The sequence below is a fragment of the Cryptosporidium parvum genome, chromosome 8, assembly GCF_000165345.1.
Source record: "Cryptosporidium parvum Iowa II chromosome 8, whole genome shotgun sequence".
NCBI lineage: Eukaryota > Apicomplexa > Conoidasida > Eucoccidiorida > Cryptosporidiidae > Cryptosporidium > Cryptosporidium parvum.
This window is the reverse complement of record NC_006987.1, coordinates 937676-961349: the sequence shown is the minus strand read 5'-3', so window position 1 is coordinate 961349 and position 23674 is coordinate 937676. Positions and strand designations below refer to the sequence as shown.

At 33.1% G+C, this 23674-nt stretch overlaps 13 protein-coding genes across 13 annotated transcripts; 9 read left to right on the top strand and 4 right to left on the bottom strand.

The window, feature by feature from the left end:
• Window positions 1–361: 361 nt before the first annotated feature.
• On the top strand, window positions 362–1210 carry cgd8_3810 (hypothetical protein; the record flags this gene model as incomplete). The annotated part of the gene is made up of 1 exon (XM_627273.1): window positions 362–1210. The coding sequence occupies one exon, from the start codon at window positions 362–364 to the stop codon at window positions 1208–1210; it is 849 nt and encodes a 282-aa protein (XP_627273.1).
• Window positions 1211–1640: 430 nt separating this feature from the next.
• cgd8_3800 (hypothetical protein) lies at window positions 1641–2114 on the top strand (the record flags this gene model as incomplete). Its single annotated transcript, XM_627272.1, has 1 exon — window positions 1641–2114. A coding segment is annotated over one exon (474 nt), but the record flags the coding sequence as incomplete, so codon positions are not given.
• A 381-nt stretch (window positions 2115–2495) lies between these two features.
• Window positions 2496–3452, top strand: cgd8_3790 (Sec14'Sec14'; the record flags this gene model as incomplete). The annotated part of the gene is made up of 1 exon (XM_627271.1): window positions 2496–3452. The coding sequence occupies one exon, from the start codon at window positions 2496–2498 to the stop codon at window positions 3450–3452; it is 957 nt and encodes a 318-aa protein (XP_627271.1).
• Window positions 3453–3500: 48 nt separating this feature from the next.
• cgd8_3780 (hypothetical protein) lies at window positions 3501–3944 on the bottom strand (the record flags this gene model as incomplete). The annotated part of the gene is made up of 1 exon (XM_627270.1): window positions 3501–3944. The coding sequence occupies one exon, from the start codon at window positions 3942–3944 to the stop codon at window positions 3501–3503; it is 444 nt and encodes a 147-aa protein (XP_627270.1).
• Window positions 3945–4439: 495 nt separating this feature from the next.
• On the bottom strand, window positions 4440–5744 carry cgd8_3770 (DNAJ like chaperone; the record flags this gene model as incomplete). The annotated part of the gene is made up of 1 exon (XM_627269.1): window positions 4440–5744. A coding segment is annotated over one exon (1305 nt), but the record flags the coding sequence as incomplete, so codon positions are not given.
• A 428-nt stretch (window positions 5745–6172) lies between these two features.
• On the top strand, window positions 6173–12544 carry cgd8_3760 (predicted membrane associated protein, signal peptide, transmembrane domain near C; the record flags this gene model as incomplete). Its single annotated transcript, XM_627268.1, has 1 exon — window positions 6173–12544. The coding sequence occupies one exon, from the start codon at window positions 6173–6175 to the stop codon at window positions 12542–12544; it is 6372 nt and encodes a 2123-aa protein (XP_627268.1).
• Window positions 12545–13713: 1169 nt separating this feature from the next.
• On the top strand, window positions 13714–15021 carry cgd8_3750 (predicted secreted protein; the record flags this gene model as incomplete). Its single annotated transcript, XM_627267.1, has 1 exon — window positions 13714–15021. One exon carries the CDS (start codon window positions 13714–13716, stop codon window positions 15019–15021), a length of 1308 nt encoding a protein of 435 aa, XP_627267.1.
• Window positions 15022–15388: 367 nt separating this feature from the next.
• Window positions 15389–16762, top strand: cgd8_3740 (Yer119cp like amino acid transporter, 11 transmembrane domain; the record flags this gene model as incomplete). Its single annotated transcript, XM_627266.1, has 1 exon — window positions 15389–16762. One exon carries the CDS (start codon window positions 15389–15391, stop codon window positions 16760–16762), a length of 1374 nt encoding a protein of 457 aa, XP_627266.1.
• A 480-nt stretch (window positions 16763–17242) lies between these two features.
• cgd8_3730 (conserved hypothetical protein) lies at window positions 17243–18055 on the top strand (the record flags this gene model as incomplete). Its single annotated transcript, XM_627265.1, has 1 exon — window positions 17243–18055. One exon carries the CDS (start codon window positions 17243–17245, stop codon window positions 18053–18055), a length of 813 nt encoding a protein of 270 aa, XP_627265.1.
• Window positions 18056–18417: 362 nt separating this feature from the next.
• Window positions 18418–19845, top strand: cgd8_3720 (D441/Mpe1p like protein with a zinc knuckle (C2HC) and PhD Zn finger domain; the record flags this gene model as incomplete). The annotated part of the gene is made up of 1 exon (XM_627264.1): window positions 18418–19845. The coding sequence occupies one exon, from the start codon at window positions 18418–18420 to the stop codon at window positions 19843–19845; it is 1428 nt and encodes a 475-aa protein (XP_627264.1).
• Window positions 19846–19965: 120 nt separating this feature from the next.
• cgd8_3710 (hypothetical protein) lies at window positions 19966–21171 on the bottom strand (the record flags this gene model as incomplete). The annotated part of the gene is made up of 1 exon (XM_627263.1): window positions 19966–21171. One exon carries the CDS (start codon window positions 21169–21171, stop codon window positions 19966–19968), a length of 1206 nt encoding a protein of 401 aa, XP_627263.1.
• Window positions 21172–22121: 950 nt separating this feature from the next.
• Window positions 22122–22961, bottom strand: cgd8_3700 (hypothetical protein; the record flags this gene model as incomplete). The annotated part of the gene is made up of 1 exon (XM_627262.1): window positions 22122–22961. The coding sequence occupies one exon, from the start codon at window positions 22959–22961 to the stop codon at window positions 22122–22124; it is 840 nt and encodes a 279-aa protein (XP_627262.1).
• Window positions 22962–23231: 270 nt separating this feature from the next.
• cgd8_3690 (mitosis protein DIM1) lies at window positions 23232–23660 on the top strand (the record flags this gene model as incomplete). The annotated part of the gene is made up of 1 exon (XM_627261.1): window positions 23232–23660. One exon carries the CDS (start codon window positions 23232–23234, stop codon window positions 23658–23660), a length of 429 nt encoding a protein of 142 aa, XP_627261.1.
• Window positions 23661–23674: the final 14 nt, after the last annotated feature.

The following is a 23674-nucleotide window of genomic DNA, read 5'->3' as shown; positions in this document are numbered from 1 at the left end:
AATGCAAGTTTGATTTAAAAAAGTAAATGTTTTTATAGCCGTTAAAAAGAAATTTATGATATGTTGTTTCTGCTGCATAATAACCATGTAGCCTTAATTTTCACAATTGCTTTTTCATGTTTTTCTTTAAATTGAATTAACAGATAGTTGGCGCCTACAGGGTAACAAATTTTTATCTAAAATTTTTCAAATTGTCCGCTTAAAAAAAAGTCAATAATTACTGTCGAAAAGTAAATTCAGACGTATAGTATAAAATAACTTGTAAGGTAGTAATAATAAAATTTGGACATCTACTGAAAGTTTATACACAGGTAATAAGCAGTCTTAAAATATCTTTTAGTGATTCAGGTTCTAAAACAAAATGGATTTTTATGATGATGAATTTTATGATAGAAAGAACCAAAGCGGCTCAGAAATAGACCAAGAAGAAACCCCAGATATAAGTGAATTCAGTAAAAATGACGGTAGATTGAGATTCAGAGCAAATTTTAATTTGCCTAAAAAATATGCTGGAGAGAAGATATCTCTATCTGATTTTAAAGAAATGAGAGACAGAGAAATTTCTACTAGAGATGAAAACTCTAAATTTGAGGAGGCTGCATATGATTATAGCATTAATGATATTACTGGATTTGACAATATTAATGAAGAATACTCCGATTTTAAGAATAATATTCAACTATCTGATTCTATTTCTAGAAAGGTCGATAAATATAAAGAGTTGGAAGCTAATTTTTCTATTGTGGATAATACTAAAATCATGGATAAAATGATATATGATAAAGAAAGAGGTGAAAATGTGAAAAATCAGCGTAAAATATGGTCCGATATACTTGCAATACGTATCTTCATTCAAAATGCTTTAAAGTTATGCAATCAGCTTCCTCCAACTGGATTAATTTCGTCATTAAACGAAGACTCTAAAACTAAGTTGGATGAAATTAGAAGAGAAATACTTGATCTAACATTAATGAATCAAGAATTACAAATGCATCTTAATCGTAAGAATAAAAGACTTTCTTCAACTATTTTGAACGATTCAGCAAAGTTTGGAATTTATTCACGACTCAATTCCAAATCTTCTAATAAAAGAATTAAAGCTGAGCTGAAGTTTTGGGATAAATATAATCCAGTACTAGATAACACTTTTGAGTGGTGTATAGATGTTTGTGATGAATGGAAGAAAAATACTCAAATTGAGGTAAGTTAAAAAATTGATTTTTTTGTGTTACTGAATTTCAATACGAATCAAAAGATTCAATATTTTTGTATTGAAGTTTGTTTTCAAGTTTGATATTCCAAATTTGTTTTTCAATTGCCAAATTAATATTAGTTTATATTATCTATTTGGTTCAAAGTCATGAATAATTAAAGAAGTTTAATTATAACATGTTTTGAAATAAAGAGATTTAATATATAACTGTCAAATTATTTGGCCTTGCAATTTTGGATATACTGAACGCTTTTTGTTGAATCTCTCAACAATTGTTCGTGGTTTTCACGAATTACTCAAGTAGAGGTAATGTCAGCCGATAGAATTTCCTGTTTCTTGATGGTGTTACACCACTACTATATCCAAATGAATAAAGTAATACTTTTTTACTTGCCTGTAAACTTCGACTAACTTTTTAAAATTTTAGGTTCAAAAAAACTTCAAAGTACTCAACCAGTCTCTAAGGGTTCAGTTAGAGCAAACATTATTGAATAAAGAACATGCGCTAAATAAGTCACGCCCTAATGCTAATTCTCTAAACTTTATAGGAATCGATTTCTTGAGAGATAAAGTAGATCCAATGTTAATGTATGAACTGAGCAAGGATATTTACGATGATTCAGACTCATTTGTTTCATTACTCAAGGAAATTATTTCTTCAAAGTCAATCACTGATCCTAATTTAAACTCTGTTTCCTCGTCACTACTCAGCAAGGGGAAAAAGACAGTTAACAACGTAGATAGAAGAGCTTCAAAGGGAAGAAAGATAAGATATGTTCCTATTCCTAAATTGGAAAATTTCATGGCTTCATCTCCATCTCTATATTCGAACTCCTACCTTCCAGGCGCAGATAATGAAGAATTTGTCGACTGCATAATGAAGTCATTATTACTAGCATAGATTATTGCCTAATTCCTTAAATAATTATAAAAGGTAGCTTCATATTATATTTTACAGTAGTTTATATTTAATTTATATATTTAATCTACTCTTAAAATTCAGTTTTTTTTTTTAAAAAAAAAAAAAAAAAAAACATGTTCCAAAGTTCCATACCAGCTTGAGTCGCATGTTTTTACCGCCAAATGCTCACAAATTTTGGCCTAATTATTTTTAGACAAAATATAAATTATATTTGAACTTTAAATAAAATTCAAACTGGATGGAAATTAAATCAGTGATAATTTAAATTAATTAAAGATAAAAGAAGGTGTGGAAAAGAGACGATATTAAGTGTCAGGAACCAGCAAGACAAAGGTAATTAGAGTAGGGAAATTATATATAATGACGAACTCTCCATCTCCAAAGCATCAAACCCCACATTCTAATAGCCCGACTCACCATGGGCATACTATTAAAGAAGACCGTTTGGCAAAATATAGAAATGGAAGAGAGAAAGATTTAACAGTGACGAAATATAGACCATTAGAAGTGGTAAACTTTAATCCTCCAATAGATGCCATTAGACATGGATTTGGAGAGAATGGGATGAGATATATTTTCGGAGATCTTCCTTTGGATGAATTTGAGGAAGGAAAGATTAGAGAAATGCATACATATCTCAAGTCTAGGCATGTTTCATTAAAAAATACCGCTTTTTGTGATAATCATCTTTTATTAAGGTACTTACAAGGTAATGAGTACGATTTCGTAAAAGCATGGGATGATATTAAGCGTCACGTTAGGTGGAGACAAAACTTTAGAATGATTGAAGATAGGAATAAATTAGAGAAGCTACTAAGGAATGGGTACTGTTATATTCATGGAAGAGACAAATTGTTAAGACCAATCATAGTTTTTAGAGCTAAAGCTTTTTTAGATGGGGAAGAACCTGACAATATAATTCATGTAGTTTATTATTGGTTCGAGTTTGTAATAACAAATATGCTAGCATGGAACAGAGTTGAGCAGTGGAGAGTTATCATGGATCTCCAAGATGTAACTTTTTACAATGCGCCTATTTCACTTCTCAAGGATATTGCAACAAATCTCCAAAGGAACTACAGAGGTTATCTCGCCCAGATGTCGTTTATCAACGCTCCAATCATATTTTGGGGATTATGGCAAGCAATTAGTTTGGTTTTACCCCAGTCTACTAGAGATAAAATAACATTATGTACCTCAGATTATAAATCCGAGCTTCTGAAGTGGATAAACCCGAACCAACTTGAAAAAAAGTATCATGGAACTGCTTCTGATGTAAATTCATTCAGAGAGCCTGTATTGCCTCCTTTGCATTAATATAGCATTGTCATTTATATTTCACACAGAAAATATTTTAAAGTATCGCTATAAAACCCACTGCAAGATTAATAATATGAACAGTAAGAATGCAATAATGGTTAATGTCATTGTACTTGCCATTTCTAATAATCTATTAAGGATCTTTTGAGAAATTCGGATTCTTCTATTTGTAGAATCCATGTTCAAGTTCATCTCATTCAACATATCCAAATGTAAATTTATTTCTGACTGGATTCCGTAGCCCACTGACTTCAACTGTGAAACCGCATTTTCTAGAATATTTATGCTACTGTCTGTATTTGCTGGTCTCGTAAAGTTGTCGTCCTGCGTCCAGTTGTTTAATCCTGACTCAAAGTCATAGTCACTTTCCACCCTGCTGTATCTTTTATTTTCCTTAATTCTTGTCTGTTTTGCTACATTGTTTTTGTTAGAACCAGAGGCACTAAACGATTCTTTCTCCCACTCTTTTATCGGCGCATACCTTTCCATAAATTACTCTTTAAACACGAAGACCACAAATTTGCCACAAAATACGAGTTATAAATGTGCTGTTGTATATGTGCCCTGTCAATTGTTTTGCAATTTATTTCCCACAACTCTTACCTTTGATTATTCTTGTTTATATTTAGAACTGATCTTCATTCATTAAAAATTATCTATAAATATATTGGCGCCATTGCTATATATACTTTTCTATGGGCGCCAGTACCGTTTATTTATGCTGCATGCACTCATTCTAAAGACTCCTAAACAAATAAAATATGAGGACGCCGAGAAAAAGAAAGGTAAAAGAAACAAGATAATAGCTTTGAAGAAAAATAGTTTCTAAAAAATAAAGGAAAAAATCAGAAGATCTCTTAGTAAAAGTAAAGATCAACAATATTCAATCTTTCCAACTAGAAGTATATATCAATGCTCAAATAACAAGTACCAATGACCAAGATTCAAGTAAAGAACTAGCATATCTTACTTGAGTGTATCAGTTTATTGTTGACGGCAAGATACTCTTTCAGCACCTCCGTGATGCCCATCCTCATCATCTTCTTGATACGCCTCTTTTTGGATGCGGTCTTTGACCTCAGATGGCTTGGTATTACTTGTATAATGAATTTCAATTGATGGGTCATCTTCATCAACATTTAATGCTTTTGGAGCAGGAAGCAATGTCTTGACAAGATCTTGAGTTTTGCTGTCAAGCTTATCTGGGAAAATAATGTTAATAATAACAAACAAATGGCCCTTAACAAATGGATTCTTGTAAGTTGGCATTCCCTCATTGTTTACGCACTTTATGTCACTTGGCTTAGTAATATCTCCAGGATTTGACTTAACAAGGAGTTTCCTACCATCCAAATGAGTAATGATAAATTTGAAACCGGTCAAAGCCTCGACAAGAGTGATATCCTTTTCAATAAATAAATCACCGCCTTTCCTTTTGAATACAGAATGTTCTTGTTCATCTAGAACAAAAACTACATCTCCTGGGATTTCGCCCTGCTTTTCGTCTGCTTCTCCATGAAAAGTAACCTTATGATGATTTGGAATACCCTTGTCGATGTTGACCTCTAAAACTTTTCGTTCTTTCACAGATCCGCTACCGCTGCATTTCTTGCATTGCTTGGTAACTGGAATGGTCTTACCAGTTCCTTTACAAGGATTACAAGGAGACTGAGTTTGTTGAACCATTGGTCCAATTTGTCTAATTTGCACTCTGACACCTTGACCTTGGCAAAGCTCACAATACTGGATGGCATCTTTCGGCCCACCAACACCTTCACAATCTGCACAGATAGTATCTTTATTTATTGCCATCTTTCTTACTGCTCCGTTGTAAATCTGTTCCAAAGTGACCTTGAGGTGAGTTACCAAATCTTCGCCACGTCTCTTTCCACCTCCTCTACTGCCTGCGCGTCTTCCACCTCCGAAAATTACATCAAATAAGTCAACTGGATCTGCTCCTCCTCCTCCTCCCTCTAATCCTTCCTCACCGTATTCATCGTATATCTTTCTCTTTTCTGGATCGCTAAGTACTTCGTATGCTCTGCTAACCTCCTTAAATTTTTCCTGGTCTCCACCCTTATCAGGATGATGTTTAATTGCAAGGCGACGATAAGCCTTTTTAATCTCGCTTAAAGTTGCCTCTTGGCTGACTTCTAGGATCTCATATAATTTCTTGTTATCAACCTCGCGAGACATCCTTCCACCCATTCTTCCATCAAATCCTCCACCCATATCAAATGGCATCGAAGAGAAAAACATTTTTACTATATAGACACTCTTGAATACTCTCTAAATAGTTGGATTATTTCTTCTCAGAATTTAGAGCTAATTTATTTTCCCAGTTCTTGTAAAATTTACTGCTCTTGTAAACGTCACAAATTTAATTTTATTTAACCCTCCTTTTCCCCTCCCCCCATTTACAATCTACCATAATTATCAGTAGTACATAACCTAATTATTTTTATAGTTCAATAACCCAAAATACGTAATTTATAGTATTTTTGTAACTTAAGCTATTATTTACTATAAAATACAGTCTACTAGACTTTTGCCGCCTACATTTCCTATACCGGTTAAAAATTTTTCAGTGAAACAATTAAATGGCATAAGGCGGGAGCCATAATATTTGTAATATTTTTATTATATGAAAAGTCACCTTAAATCGAAACTAGCTAGCATTAAGATTATTCTCAATTACGCAATAATATTATGTGTGAATGAGAATTCTTAAAATATTACAGATTTACACTATTCTATGTATTCTGCTTGCTACCGAGCCGTCTAAAGCAACAGTCTCAAGATCTACTCTCAATTGTAAATATCAATTAATTCCGGAATTTATTGATGGCCTTGGATATGGAAATCATGAATTGTATTATTCTGAAACTAGAGGAATTCGTCATGAACCAGAAAATAAGATTATTTTAAATATTAGATATGAAAGTGTGATTTCTGTATCTTTAGAGAGGTCTTTTGACAGTGATTTAGACTTTTCCTATTTGCAAATTACTCAAGCAAATAATGAGAAATTAGTTGCTGAGGCAAACTTAACATGGGGAGTAGCAGGAAATAATACGAGGCTTTTTTTAAGGACCAAGTTAATTCCATCTCAATATTTAATAGTGATCGGTTCTAATTTTGTCAAAAATGAAGATGATTTAGAGAAAATTGATAATTCGTATTGCTCACCAATCAATTTTGAATTTGGTCTAACTACTCCTGATATTATAAATTCAATTAGCTCATTATCTCTCAATGATCCTTTTAAAAAGCCTCTTATTAATTTGAGCTCAGATGAGAAATACGAATTCATAAATCAAATTGATGATTCTTTTGTGGTAAGAACAACCCCATTAGGAATAAACTATTCAAGTAAGCTTTACAAAGCTACTATTTTATGGTCAAAACTTTTTGTTATTCCATCCTCAAGGTCAAAAGAAGAAAAGCTGCTTAATTTGTACATTGAGCTTGGTTTTAAATTTTCTAGAATGCCATTACAATTAGTTATTGAACCTTTAAGAGTTGAGCAGGCTCATCGCGAATTAGAGAGTCATCAAGTTAGCGAAAGTCTTCGTAGCAGGGTATTTTTTGGAACTCCAATTTACAATGGCCAGCTGTTTAAGGAAAACATATCTCAGAAGTCATTTCGAATTGTAGTTATTGCGCCTTGGATGGAACACATTCCTCGCTTTGCAAGATTTGATCTTAAGATAGCAGTTTCTTTCCAAACACATTCAGAAAAGCTTTCTGACGAGATTCTTTCCAGCCAAAATGTCTGTAATCTACCAAAATTACCAACAACAATTGTACAAGATGGGCTATATGCTGAAAAGTTTCAAGATTTGAGAAAGCCCAATGCTATTTCGTCAAGCTACCTATTGTTTGGCCCAAAAATTAATTTACAGGGACCATTCGCGTCCTTAACATTTCATACCAACCATGCTATTAATATCAAAATTTCTAGGCCTAGCATACTTTATTTATTATCCTATCATGATCACTCTGATATAGCCATAGTCCTATCAAGGTCACCTGAGATCTCAGAAGAAGATGAAGATCTTGAATTTTTCTCCGACGATATCTTTGATTCAAACGATTCCACTGGCTATACCACTAAACCTACTCTCTGCACTTCAAAAAACCTGAACCATATTGGGGTAACCTCAAAGGAAATGAATCTTATATATTGCAAAATTAACGAGCCAGGAGATTACTATCTGCACATTCACAGCTACAAGATCAGTGAAACCCAGAATTCTGTTTCTCTTTGCACTCCATTTCATTTTCTTCTTGAAATATTCCCTGTTTCATCTAATACCAGTGGTTGCTCACATCCAATTAATGCGCACGACTTTAAGTTGCAGATATCCCCGAACCCAAATAATAAATTAAAAAGGAACTATATTACTCCTGATATCTCTACTTTGTCAATTAGTTCCACAGTTTTAGGTATCTCAAAAATACATACACAAGAATTTCGTGTAAAGGATATGTCTCCAACTTATTTGTCAATTCAAATACAAATTCCTGAGCATCCTCTTTCACTGGTATTCATTAATGTCTTATTCAATGAGAAAATATGGATGACACTAACTCCACATAATATTCACAACTTCTTTTCATCAGTTGGGCCATTAGTCGCTGGAACTTATAAATTACAAATTTTTTCAGCTATCCCAGATAACTTTGACATTTATGAATTGGAATGCATCAAATTTGATAGTAAAATTTCTCTAGTTCAACTGTTAAATTTTAGTGGATTAGAGACAGGATCTAGTAGTAATAACTACAAATCTTCCAATGATATTTACGAAGAAATTAATTCTGAAGAAAACCAGTTCATTAAGTGCCAAGTATTTCAAATGACGCTTCCACAAGAGATAGACCTAACTCATTACTTAAAAGGAGAAGAATTCATACTAGATGGAACGTACTTAGTTCCTCTTGAGGAATACGAATTAGAAGGCACTAACATTCATGAATCTGAACACTTTCTTAAGGGAACATCTGCGTCATATTCTATTACTCTTAATCTCTCTCATTCAAGTGTTTTAAAAGCTTCCATTACAAATTATCCTGGACTAGTAATAATTTCAGCTAAAAAAAAAAATCTAACAAAAATTGGCCCAAATGATCCAACCTCATTTTTTGCTGAATTTAATAAAGGTACTCATGATCTTATATTTGAGTTTGACATTCTTGAAGAAGGAGTAGATGAGAAACTTGAAGAAGGTGGATGCCCCACATTTCGCCTACATTTGTCAATTATTTCAATTGAGGATCTTCCTATATTCCCTCCATTGGTACTACCTGAGCTTTACAAGTATGTTACGGAAAAAAAAGGTTCTCAATCAAAACAAGCATCAGAATGGAGTCATACTGAACTATTTTCAATCTCCCAAGACTATTTAAGAAAGATGCTTCCAGAAAGCTCACTAATTTTTGACCTTTCAAAGAACATGATTTCTATTCCGAATCAAGATTTGAATAAACATGATAGGAATTTGGTTCATAGAAGAGATTTATTTGAGATACGAGAAATGGTCTTTTGGTTCTCTCCTTTCATGCAAATTTCAATGCCTTTAAGTTCAGATTTGGAGGAAATTAGTTTAAATCTGATTCTTGAAGTTTATCCTGCATGGATACCTATTACAGTTCGACTTTTTGAGGGAAGCGAAACAAACCCTGAAAAGAAATCAAGACATAATTTTGTTAAATATAATAATATTATACATACTGGAAACAAAATTGAGTATTCTTTCCCAAGCATTAAGGAAGGAAAGTATAAGCTATTAATTCAATCTAAAAATCAGTTCACAAGATTAACAATGGGAAGATCTGCATTACTTAAAATAAGTGGGTCTATCAAGCCTACTTTGAAGAATAGACTATTTTCTTTGAGGCAGGAGCTTATTAGTATTCCTGATATACTTCCTTTCCAAGAATTACCAGATTCACTTAATCGAATTAGATTCTTATCAGAGTCTCACAGAGGGTTTGTGAGTACTATAATGTTTAACTTAAAAGAAACAAAAATGACTAAACTGAAAGTTCCTGAAAACGAAACTCACTTGCTTAGAATCCTTTCCGAACCAACACTTATTTCAGGATATGAATTTTATGTGACAATATTTAAAACTAAAGAAGATAATAAAGAAATAAAGAGCCATCCAATTTTTATGTCTGGAAAGTATGGAGATACTTTAGCACTACTTTCATCCGGTGAATATGAGATTCAATTTTCACCTGCTCCAAATAATATGCCTTATTTAATTACTTTTGGGTTGATTAAGTTCAATCCTGTAGATTATGAAAATTTCTTCAGAAAAAATCTATCTCTCTCGAAAGGTTTTAACATTGAACTAGAAAGATATGAAAGTGTTGGAGTGGTTGGTACCGGAAGGATTAGAGGTATTACAGAATCTGTAGAAAAAGGAATATCAAAAATGACTGAAAAGGAAATGTTTGGACCAAAACAGAAATGCCATTATTATCTGGAGGATTTTAAGATCAGTCTAAATGAAGAGAATAGTCCTTACTTTAACTCTGGAATAATTAATATCTGCCAAGGACAAATTATGACTAGAAGTAAACTTTCAACCTTTTCAAGTAGTATTCATGATTTGAAATTAAATGTGGCATCATCTTCAATAGTTTACCTACAGACTCACTCTGATTTTCTTTATTCATTTTATAGGATTGGAATAATTGTCCCTGAAGGATTTTGGGTAGCAGAACAAAGAGGAACTCAGAGCTATTTGGAAGTGGAACTCACGAAAGGCCAATATATACTTCGAATAGAGTCGCTAAATTCATTTTCAAGCTATGAAGAGCATGAAATATTATTATTTTCAATTTTCGTTGAAGTATCACCAATTGATGGCTCAGAGACAGCTATAGAATCTTCTATGGTAATTGATAATTCATTAGACTTAGATAAAAGCAAAAATAAAGCCTTATCTCAGTCAAATATCAATTCTAAGTGTCACATACCTAATGGAGTGCCATTGCCACTCGATTTAACGAGTATACAGGGTGGAAGCACAGTATTTGGTGGCCCATTGGATACAAATAAGCCAATGTTTATTTTTAGATCAAGAATCACACTTACAGATATTCACAATGGTAGGAAGAAAGTGTTCCTTGAACTTAACAAAAAATTATTTCCTACATTCTTAAGACTCTCATTGAGTCCTGTAAACTTTGATATTTCTGAGTCTCCGAATATGCTCGAAGTTTTGTTCACTAAAATAAACTCTACACCAATAAATCCTATATACACTAATGTGGATTCACTCCTGAATTCCGTTGAGAAGGTTTTTAAGATCGATATTGATATTATTGGAAGCGAGCATGCAGGAGCCTTAAACATTCCTTTTTGGATGACCTTCACTCACAAACTTGATTCAATAAATAACAGGATTCCATGTATGGCATTTGACATTATTATGCATACAGTTTCTCCACAAAATAAAGATATTAAGTTTCTAAATCCTCCTCCATTTAGCACATATGCAGATGCATGGTTTAGCTCAGTGCAAAGCAAATTGAGTAGTGCTCTTTCAACAAACACTCTACCTCAATATATACATCTTCCCCCATCAAATGTTGTACTTTCTTTAAATTCGAATGAGTTTGAAACTGACCTTCTATTCGACTTAAAAAAGATCTCTCCTGGTCAGGCCTTGCTAATTGCAGACTTATATTACAATCCTCTTCTTGTATCATCTAAATTAACACTTTATTCCGAACCAGATTACTCTCAGAATGATGAAAATGATAAAGAAACATCTTCAGAAGTTGAATTAATTAAGTCCAGTCTACTGCATTTTAATGGAAACATTTCTACACCTTTATACGCAATGGAAAGAATTACGGTTATTCTCACGGCTCAAAAGCATCTTTTGGAATGCTCTATTAGAAGCCTCCCTCCTTTTAACCTTAAAAGCGTACCAATTATGTTAGGAATTTCACTAATTCCAATTAGTCATAATATTTCAAAGAACTACCCACTCATTGTTTCTATCACGCCAGATCCTTCAGTACCAATCATAGCAGGGCAAAACCTTCATCTGACAATTCGATTGTCTACACCTCTAATGGATAGGAAAGCTCCCAAAAGAATTTCCAAATCGATTTACATCATTGGAAAGTCGGAAAGTGGTCCAGAAGAACGTGTATATCCTTATAATTTACATATTTTTGATGCTGGGTATACAGTTTCACTATCATATAGTTATCATGAATTTTCGAAAATCTTTTCAGAAAGTCAGGAGCAATTCTCTAAACGTGGATTTCTTGTAATTGATACTAATAGCATGTCTCCCAAGAATTCTGCTTCATTTTATAAGGTTGCGCCATGGATACCCGTATATTTAGAGACCAAAAACAAATTCTTGATTGAAGTATCGGGTTATAAGGCGAACTCGGTAGGATGGGGTAATGTAGTTTGGGATGGAGATTGGAATGTTTTTAAGCAAAATAATAGACAATCCCAATCATCAAATATTAGAGGTCAAAACTTTATTGAAAAAGATTCTCTTCAAACAGTAAAACTACTCGACAATCCATTCAGTGTGTCTTCTAATCGAGAGTATTTTCACAGCTCTGCTCACGAATCAGATACTAATAAGTTAGATAGAAAAGTGACATATCACCAAATTGATCCAACTAACGTTGGCAACTCCGAGTTTGAAATTTCTGAAAAAGAGTCACTACAAAAAATCCTTGATTCAAAAAGATCTACAAGAAAAATGTTGCTATTCCTAATCATTGTAATTGCGTGCTCAATAGCAATTTTACATTCTCCTATCTATACGCTCCTGAAGAATTTGATTGGTTATTTGGTTTCTAAATTCACTTCTAGTTACAGAAATAAGAGGGAGTATAATTTATTAGGAGAAAGGAACGACTTTGACTTTCTGAATAATGCTATAAGCGATGATGAGGAACAAGATTTTGGAGAATTTGATAATAATGCAAATAATAAGCGTAATGTTAAACACGGCTGTTTTTCCAGCCCTATTAGCGATCAAAAAGTAATACACATTTCACAATCATCTCCTGTAAATCCAAAAAAATCAAATTAATACAAAGCTATGGCTCATTAGCTTAATGTATACTTGCCCTAGATTTTTATATTTGGTATATTCATCTTTATAATAATAGCTATATAGATTTAAGTGATTGCGCTTTTAATGCAATATTAAGCTGCATTGTATATTTTGTATTTTTCTATGAGTTATTTGCCAGAAGCGCCATAATACAGGCGCCATTTGTACGTATATGTATCCTTGAATTAGAGGCTTCTGGATTTAATAGAAAGCACTTGACAGGCACAAAAGAGCTTGTTAGCGAAGTCGCTCTAATTTCTGACAGCTGAATTGATCGGTTAGCGTTTGGAGACGTTTAAGTACAGACATAGAGCTACTTTGCTTACTTCCTCTCTGAGTGGAAGTTACAAGGAGAGTGGACATACCTTTGATATTAAGCCGTTAGAAGAGCGGTTTCCTATTAATATCTTTGAATGTTTAATACTTTTTGAATTGGTAATACAATCAATCAAAGGAGGTCCATTTGAGCAGTTTGTCACCTTTTCAGGCTTGGATTTATCCTGGGAGACAACTAACAAGAAGCTCTTTCTCATTTCAAATTTCAGCATCGGCCCCAATAGTTTAGAAGAAGCGACTGAACAAACTATATATCTATGCAACATATTAACATAGATATCAGTTATATTTAACTTCTTCATTCCTTTATTATTTTTATTATTATTTCAAGAGGTCTGCACGGGGAGTTGACGAGAGTGTGTCTTGTTTAAATTGAGTCGTTTGAAGCGAGGAACGGCTAATATACATGTAATTTGACCAAGTTGTAGTGTATTTATTAATAATCACATATTCTATCTGAAGTATCAGAATTTTATTTACTTTAAAAGATCTGAACTCTAGTAAGAAAAAAAAAATCCCTCAATTTAGAATTTCAGAAATCAGGTTTCCAACTACGTAAATACTGTCAAATTTGTGATAATCGCTGTTAACAAGCACGCTTATTTGGCTAAAGATTCAACCAAAGTTCTTATATAGCACTTCCTTTCTCTCTTCCCTTCTGTTTTATCCACATTTAATAACTTACATTTTGATCAAATAATCTATTAGATATAGATTCATATACTTAATGGCCTCCAGTTGCTTGCTGCCTCTGGACTTCACTCTCGATTGAGATAAACATTGGTGCTGCTCCAAAACGACTGCTTAATATGATGGTTGGTCTCTTGAACCGTCAGGAGGACGTCTCCCCGAATCTTGCCTTTGGCTCAGTCCCTATAACTGGCCCTGTTTTTGATGAGGAGCTGCTTCGTTGGATAGCTGAAGCTGAATACCTTGGTGTTTCCAGAGAGACTGCAATTCTAATTGCTACTAAAAGAAGAGCACTTAATCTGAACAAATCTGGGGGCAGTTTGGTAGTAGATACACAAAGTAAGGGTATTAATCTGGCTTCTGAAAAGTCTCTCTCACATTCTAATAACCCTCTGCAATTACCTATCACCGTTATTGGAGCAGAAGACGATGAGCATAATAAGCAAAACTCCAAAGCTAATTCTCCCCCAGGGTCTGATCATGGATCGTGCTCTGAAGGTTATATCTACGAAGAAAACCACTTGAACTTGGGATTTCAAGCAGAACAGCAGCAGAAGCCTAGTGTTGCTCTCAAAAACTCTTCTTCTCAGACTTCTTCAACTCAAGAGACGATTACGACTAAGTTTGATGGCTTGCTCGACCAGGTTATTAACACAACTATTGCTCATATAAACTTTGACGAGTCTAAGAGAAAGAAGAAGAAGTATAAAAGGAGAAAGAAGTTCTCTCAAAGGAACATTCTAAGCACCACCTGCAATAGTGATAATGCATCAAATTCGATTTCAAGCCAGTCTATTAATACTCACCTCCTTAAAACAATTGTGGAAAAGGACTCGAATTTGAAGATGATACTTAGTGATGATAACAACAGTAGTGTAGACACAACTATGGGAGTGGTGAACTCCGGAACAAATCAAGTAGATAGATTAACGACTCATTGTTCTGGCTTGGATGCAGTAGTAGCTGCTCATAGCGATAACCCGTTTAATAATAATGATAGAAATTATAATATCAAGGTTAGAAGAAAGAAGAGGTTTTATCAAAGGAACAATAATGTTGGTTCGTCGTCCAACAAGCATAATCCTACGCAAAATACGCAGGTTACCTCGGCGCTTAATGATTTTCCTGAGCCTTCTAAAATAAACCTTAAACACACCAAGAGAAATTTTCATAGGAATAGAAAGAGTTTGGGGCTGCATCCAAACCCTATCTCTGAAAAGGCTACTGATAGCAGTAATAATGCCATAGCGTTATCAAATCCTGAACTCAGAAACCTAACCCAGCAGCCTAAAAGCAACGGAGGATACGGTAGGCGTGCGAATAACTCTGAAAGAGGCCGTATAAGACCAAGAAAATCAGAAGCTGTAGAACATGTCCGTGAACAACTTAGAATTGCCTTTAGGTCCAGAGGAGTCTTGGAAATATAATATTTAGGTAGAAATAGATTATCATTTTTACATGTGGTTTGTAAATCCGTACTTTTCTAAGTTCAATCGTTTAATGAAATTTTATATCTCACTGCATTTGTAACTCCTCCTGTATCAACTTACTTATTTTTAATTTATTCCCTGATTGACTCTGGATCTGGAAATGATGAAGCGGCAAGTAATTTGTCGGTACTTAATAGACAGATTGTGAGCGGGGTCTAAGATAGATGAGCTAATAGTTAACAACGTCTCTAAAAAAAATAATAAAGTAAAAGAAAAAATAATAACTAACGAAATAAACTCTCGTTGATAATTTGTACTAAATTAATAGGAATAAATCTTTATATGGAAAAGTTAACTTAATCTTATGAGAACTCTAAATGAAGAAAAAAGCTTACTTCCTTCCAGATCTACAATTAGGAAAAGCTCAAAGGAGAGCTTTATATCCCGATTATCAGAGCAGGTCTTAATTGGGATGGAAAATTTTATTGAAAAAAGGTATAAAAAGGGGTCGATGACTTCTTCATTTTTTGCTTTGGTAAACACAACAATGGGAGTCGGAATTCTTGGATTACCTTGGGCATACAGTAAAAATGGACTTTTACAAGGAATCTTTATGACAATAATATCAGGCATGTTTTCAACGCTTGCATGCATTCTTCTTTCCGAAATATCACTTAATGAAGATCCAACAGGTACAATGATGCCTGTAACATACTATTCGATTGCTGAAAAAACTTTCCCAAAGCTAAAGTCACTGATCGATACATCCATACTAATTATGTCACTTGGGTCCTGTATTACTTATCTTATGGTCGTTGTAGCTGTAATACAAACCTTGTTCGGGGGTTTTCTTGCTCCATATCTATCAGAATCTAATACGAGAACTGCAATTTTGTTATTTGTTGTGATTTTTATTATCGGTCCAGCCAGTTATCCTACATCTCTTGCCGAGCTTACTATCATTAATTGGATTGCTGTATTTTCATCCCTCTATGTTGCAGCAGTTGTAATATTCAGCTTCCTTGTTGGCCTTCCAGAACTTACAACAATGCTTGAGAAGGTTGAACTTATCTCAACTAGGAGACCAATTTTTATGCTCCAGACATTCCCAATATTTGTGTTTTCTTTCACATGCCACCACAACTTCCTCAACGTTGCAAATGAGCTTGCAGACAAGACGTTATACAAATTGGTTTTCTCTTCAGTTGTTTCACTTGGATTTTGTACTTTAATTTACATCCTTATGGGTTCTTCAGGATATATGCTGTTTGGAAACACTCTCAAGTCCTCTGATATCCTCAGTATGTTTGGTACTCAATCACTAACTGTTGTTATTGCTAAAATTGTATTAGTATCATCGCTTGTATTTTCATTCCCGGTATCTTGTCATTCATTCAGAAAGTCCCTTGCCGTTATTATTAAAAGTGGAGAAGATGCAGAAGGATCATCAACAAAAGATCGTCACTTACTTAGAACTCTCACCTTTATTTTCCTTTTTATCTGTACAACTGTTACATATTTCGTTTCTGACCTTGGCCTCACATACGAATTTGTTGGACTATTTTGCTCAAATACTGTATGTTACTTCCTTCCGGCTGTTCTACATCTCAAGTTATTTTCAGATTCCCCTTGGAACACTTCAAAGATCATGGCTGTGATCCTGCTCATTTTCTCTATATTGGTTTACCCACTCTGCTTCTCTGCAATCATATATACTCATTTTTTCTCAGATCATTGAGCTTAGCATCAGAACGATATGATTCCGTTCTTCTTTGACTCTTCTAAACCCTTTTTGAGGAAAACTTATAAATTTCATCTATTACGCTACTATTATAAATATGCAAGAATTGCGTCAGTTAATTAAAGTTTAATTTTAAATTTCTTTCTGCAACTGTGTGGATAGAATTATGGCTGCATTGCCAACAATGTCACTCTAAAATACTATAGTACCCGTAATTAGTTAATTTACTTTTTTTTCTTACAATGCGTTGATTTTTTTTTTTTTTTGTTTGATCACAGTGCATGCAAATTGGGCCGATAACCCTGCAACCGCCAAACTGCACATGATTTTTTGCAATGTCTCCAGAAAAACTGCATAAAAAAAAACTTAATTTTATTAAGAAACCGGTGGAACACCTAAATATTTAATAGTTCTTAACATAATTTTCATGTTGTTATTTTTCTAATATATTTTCATATTCTTTTTTAACCAAACAAAATGGAAAGTATAGTGAATACAATTAATAACATTTCAGATAAAATCTGCTGTCTTAATAATTATTTTTTGAAAGATGAGGAACATAAATCTAATGAAGTATACCAAGATGTTAATGACTACTATTCTTTTTTCAATACAAAACACAATTTAATTAATAATGACATTTTTGAGAGAAGTTTGTTTACATCAATAGGCCATGGAAATGAATATCTTGAACTTTCAAGAAATAATAAACTATTTGGCTCGCCGGTATCGCTTAAAAGCTACGTTCAAAAGTCAAAAAATCAAATAAAGCAGCATATTTTTGAGCATCTTGAAATTTCTAAAAATGATAATCCAATTAAAACTGGCTGCCATTTCAATGAGCCAATTAACTATTACAAGGCTAGTGAAATGGAAAGAAGTGTTATTATTCCAAGATCAAAGTTCGTTTCTCATAGTTCAAATCCTCCAATTAATAAGGATTTTAACGTGCAAAACTCGAATAAAATTAAAATTCCATATGAACCAAATACTTCGATCACTAGACTAAAAACAAATGAAGCAGAAAAAAAAAGCATAAAAGAATGCCAGATCTCTAAAAAAAATTATTTAGAAATTCCTACTGTGAATAGACTGCAAGTTCAGAGCAACCCACTCCTTTCAAAAGTAAATGAGAATCAAATTCAAAAGACCCCCTCTATGCCAACAATTAAACAATATAAAACTGCATCTAGATGTCCTGAACCTATTAAGCTTGGCAACAAGGGTATGAATAACGAGAATAATAAAGTATTCCTAACAAAATATGGGGGATATTTGCTTGGGCTTTAACTCAAATTTTTCCTTAGCATATAAAGTTAACTGTTTCATAATCGGGGAGTTCAATTGTACGTTGTTATAATCAGATACTTAACTTATTAATTTAATAGTATTATTAATATTATTTCAACTTCATCTAAAATATTCTTTTCTTTTATGTAGCATTTGCATGCTTGAAAGCTATGAATGATAACTGGGCGCCATTAATGGCGCTGGTTTGGGGAGAAAGATACCTGTGGTATGTGTTAGAATTCAAAAAGTCTCCATTTAAGATGCTTTAATGTAAGTAAATAGAAGAAACAATAAAGATACGAGACAACAAAGCATCGCCTTAAATTTTTGTGAGAAAACCTTGAGCTATTGGAGACTCAAAAATGGCCAACAACAAAATTTATTATAAGTTTAAAAGTGAAAAGAAATTTAAGGATCTTACACATGAATTTCCTGCCTTAGTTTCACATGTTAGGTCAAAGCTCAGGGAAATTTTAGATATTGGAGAGGATATGGATATCTTAGCTACACAAAGCGATAAGAATGGCCGTGTTTCGAATGTATACCTTTCAGATTATGAAATTCTAAAAGAGGGAATATATTTAAATGTGGTCAGGCTCCCTAAGGACTTAGCAAAACCTCTTTTAGAAGCAGCAAATTCAAAAATAAAGAGCAAGCCTTCAACTGTATCTCAAGCAACAAATTCCGCTTCTTCAAGCACTGCTCCATCAAACATATCCATGCGAGAACAAACCATATTATCTCCTCCATCCACCACTGATTTAGCCCCTAATAGCGGTAATTTTACAAAAGTAGGAGAAAGTAAGGATGATGATCATAACTCAGTTTTGAATAGTACAAATCCATCGAATAATTCAAAAAATAGTTCGTCGGAAGATGCAGCTATTTTGTTAGTAATGCAACAGCATGGTGAGAAATTCAAACAGACAGCAGCTCAAAGAAGCGAAATGTTAGAACAGTTTAACCAAAGAGGATATCCAAAGTCTGTAACTGCAACAGGAAGCAGATATGGAGCTGGAAATACAACAGGTACAAATTTTTCTGCGTCCAGCCAATTTAGAAGTGAACCATACAAAAAACTGGGGGCTATTGGAACAGGCCCTCTTAATACTGGATCATCAAATAACTATTTTGGTGGGCAAAGTTACAATGCAAACTTTGGACCTTCGTCTGTGTCGGCTAATTATAATTACAAGAATGCAATGGCCAATACATCAACAGACGTTCCTGCAGATTATATTTGTCATATGTGCGGTGAAAGGGGGCACCATATTCGTGTCTGTCCCAAAGTTAACGAAGGAGTATCTCAAAAAAAAATTAGACCTGCTACAGGAATCCCTAGAAGTTTTCTAAGAGCTATTAATTTTGACGAAGAAGGTAGACTCTACTCAGAAGTTTATTGCCTCCCCGATGGTACGTTTGCTGTGCTAAAGGATGCAAAACAACTTTCAAGTACGGCTTTCCTGACTAGAACGGTTGAAGACACTATTGGAAAACATATGGGTAAATCAAAGGAAGACACAAGTCTTGTCCGAGATTCATTAACTTGTCCTATATGTGCGAGGCTCTTCAGATACGCAGTTTTGACTCCATGCTGTGGTGAAACATACTGTCAGGAATGCATTATTAACTTTATTAGAAATCATATGGATGCTGCATCAGGGATTTCGCCAAACACAATCAAGGGATATTGCCCTCATTGCTCAACTGTGATTTCTATTGCTGATCTTGAGCCCAATAATCCAATTCGTAAAAGTGTAAATGTTGCTCTTGGGCTGCAGCCTATTTAATATCATCAATTCTATTTAAATATTACTTAGTTTTCGTACAAGTTCAAATGAAGAAATAATGAAATTTATAATCTATATAATCCTTAATATATAAAATTATGAAATATTTATATTTACAAATTAACCATTTCTTATTCCCATCTTTGTATGTACCATTTGTCTACATTTAACATCTTCTTGCATGTTTTTACCTTTCTTATTAAAATTCAAATAATTTGGGTTGTTGTTAACATAAGACATATTAGAGACCTGACTTCTAGCGTCATAATAATATTGCCCATAATTATAATAACCTTGATTATTTACAGGATAATAATATTGATAATTTTGGCCCATGTTGTACATTTGATTTCCATAATAATTTCCCCCAGCCTTTGCATTTAAAGATGAATATTCAACAATCAAAGGGGGTAACCCTTCAATATCAACATTATAAGAATCGTTTCTTTTCTCTAACATGTTACAGTAGTCCTTATATCTCTTATCTTTAGGTTCAATTGATGCCAGAAAATCTTTCCATTCTTGTATAGACATCTTATAATAGTTGCCCGATTTTGTTGGGCCCTTATCTGATAGACAACAACAGCACCATTTCTTCCAAAAAGCACAACACTTGCCTTTATTACCGTTATCACGAGCTATAGGCTTGACTGTTCTTTTTATATTATCAACCTTTTCTCTTCTAATTGCATTTGGATCTTTTTCTCTGACTTCATTCCCATGCTTATTTTCGCCATTAATATACTTCGAAAGTAAGCTTCTTGCAGAACCATCAGTACTTATTTTCACACTGATTTCATCACAGGTTTCTTCTTCAACATGCATACTACATCCTTTGGTATTGTTAGGATTTTCATATATCTTCCTCTGAGTGTTTTCGAATTCAAGAGTTCTTTTTATCAAAGGATCGACAGGAACAGATTCCATACTATTCATTGAACTGCTAAGAGTTCTTTCTTCACCACTTTCTTTTTGTTTTTCATCACTTTTCTTGATTTTTTTGTTTATTTCTTCTGTTTTTACCATATTTTTAGTTGGTGCTTTGTCTTCCTTACCTTCATGGTTGCCTTTACGCATTTGCTCAGTAACTAACTCAAGAATTTTTTCTAGCCTCATTTCTAATTTTAAGCAATTAATTTCATCTTTCCGTAGTGAAATTAGCATCTGATTAATTTTAGAATCTAAAGAATTTCCATATTCTGTTGCAAATTGATCAAACTCTTCTAATTTTTCTGAAACCTTCCTAAATGGTTTAATACAGTCATTAATCATAACTCCATCAAGAATAGTTTTAAGTTCCTGATCGTTTTCAGTTAATCGATTCATTTTTCAACTCAGTTCCACGTTTAGATTAATTCATATAGATCTTTCTCTTTATGGGTAAAATAAATCGATTGCTTCGCAGCAAAGAAAATCACAATAAAACATAAATTATTAGTTATTTGTTATTGTTCACTAGTCATTCTACTAAAGTGCTATCTTGCCTAACTTTTTATTTCATGATTTTTTTCACGTCCATGCATCAGCATTAACGGTACTTTTTTTGGCGGGAAACTACTTTACATCAAGAAAAAATTCAATTGAAGCAAAATAATGTAAATAGTGACATGTCGATAATCTGAATATATCTTCATTATTAAGTTTAACAGAATATTTCATTCAGCCTATTTTGAATTGTAAAAATGTTGGATAAATATTCCAAGTCTATTTTGACCAAACACGGCCGAAAGGGAACTTTGATCACTTTTAACATGAAAAAAAAAGAATCATTTGTTAATGGATTCCAAAAGAGAAAGAAGGAGAGAAGAGACAAAAGTATAGAGAAAAAGAAGTTGAAGGATAGACAATTTAGAGATGGTGTAAAAAAAGATGCAAAGGATGTAATGAAAAAACATATTAAAACTGTTGAGAAAATTTATAACTCAAGTCGTAAGTTAGTAAAAATTGCAATATTATAACATCAAAATTAACTTCATGCGGAATATAGAAAAAGATTCTAATAATGACGATAAAGAAGAAAGTTTTGAAAACTTTGAAATTTTTGAGAACGTTCCAAAGGTAAGTTGCGTAAATTATCATTAATTCGTATAAATTAATTTATCGCATAATCTATCATAATAGATTATTAAATATAATGGAAAAATATCGGACAATAATGAGTATCACCCTTGGAGTATGCCTTGCTCTGTAAAAATAACAGACTCAATATAATATAATTCTACCCTAACAGTTTGGAATATATTTTTAACTAGATAATTTTATGGAAAGTTTATTTTTTAAACCGAAAGTTGACTAGAACAAATATTACTATTGAAGGTAAATGAAGGCTTATCAGACTGTATTGCAAGCCTAAATTTAACGGATTGCTCAACGTTCTGGATTTCTTTTTGTAATAAAAGTTGGTTTGATTGAAAAACTTGCCCAATATTATTTTGGCAAGATAAGTTAGCATTATTTGATATATTTGTAGAAGAAGTTCCTCCTAAAGGTGGATTTCCTACTCCATTAGATATATTAGATGATGATTGATCTGTATTTTCTAAATGGTTTTGAGAGTAAGTCTCAGCGTTTCTTCTTTTTGCCCAAAGATACCACTGAGTAGAATACTTAATATAATTGCATCTTCCTTGAAATTCTTCAGATTTTTTCTTAATATTTTTCAATACCTCTTCAGGGCTTTTTTCTTTTGGTCTTAAAGTGAATTTATTAATTCCTTTAATAAAAGGAGAGAAACTACTAAAAATATTACCCATGTATTTGTTCGAAAATAAAGAACTTTTATATGCATTTTCCTGAGAAACTATTGAATTATTAATGTGAAAGATTTCATTCTGAAGCTTCATAACTGATTTTAGTGCCTGCTTTGTTTCCTTTTCACGTAATTGTTCATCTCTTGGACTTTTCTTCTCAAACAAATTACATCCTGACTTCAAGTCATCGATAGCAGATAAAGGCTCTGAAAATGAAGATTCAAGTGCAGTTTCTGAAAGATCTCCCCTTCTGACAATAATTGGGCTTTGATTATTTAAAATAGCCTTATCATTCAAAGATATTGTTTTTATATTCTGAGATACAGAGCCATTTTGCTCTTCAGTTTTTGATTTCTCCTCATCCATAATGAGTTGTATACTTCAAGTCAATGTGAATACTTTTAATTCTTGTTCAAGCGAGAGTGTACGAAATATTCTTTAAAAAAAAAATTGTAGAAAAAAAAAATTAACGATGCAATTTCTATATTCCCGCCAAAATGGAGTAAAAATCGGTTTTGATGCATTTTAAAGGTAATTTATTAACTAATAAATATTACTTGACAAAATAAAACCTCCTCAATCTAGTAATTAATAAATCTGGATAGTTTAAGGCTAGCTTTATAAAAAAAAAAAAAGATGTCCTACATGTTGCAACATCTCCACAATGGTTGGTCGGTAGATCAGGCAATACTTTCGGAAGAAGAAAGAATCGTATGCATACGATTTGGGCATGACTATGATGCAGATTGTATGTTAATGGATGAAGTATTATATAAAGTAGCGGAGGATGTAAAGAATTTTTGTGTAATTTACTTAGTTGATATTACCGAAGTTCCTGATTTCAATACAATGTACGAGCTATATGACCCGGTATCCGTCATGTTTTTTTTTAGAAATAAACATATTATGGTGGATCTTGGTACTGGAAACAATAATAAAATCAATTGGCCGCTCAATAATAAGCAGGAGTTTATTGATATAGTTGAAACAATATACCGTGGAGTGCAAAAAGGCAAAGGGCTCGTAGTTTCGCCTAAAGACTACTCCACTAAATATAAATACTGAATTCTCGAAGAACA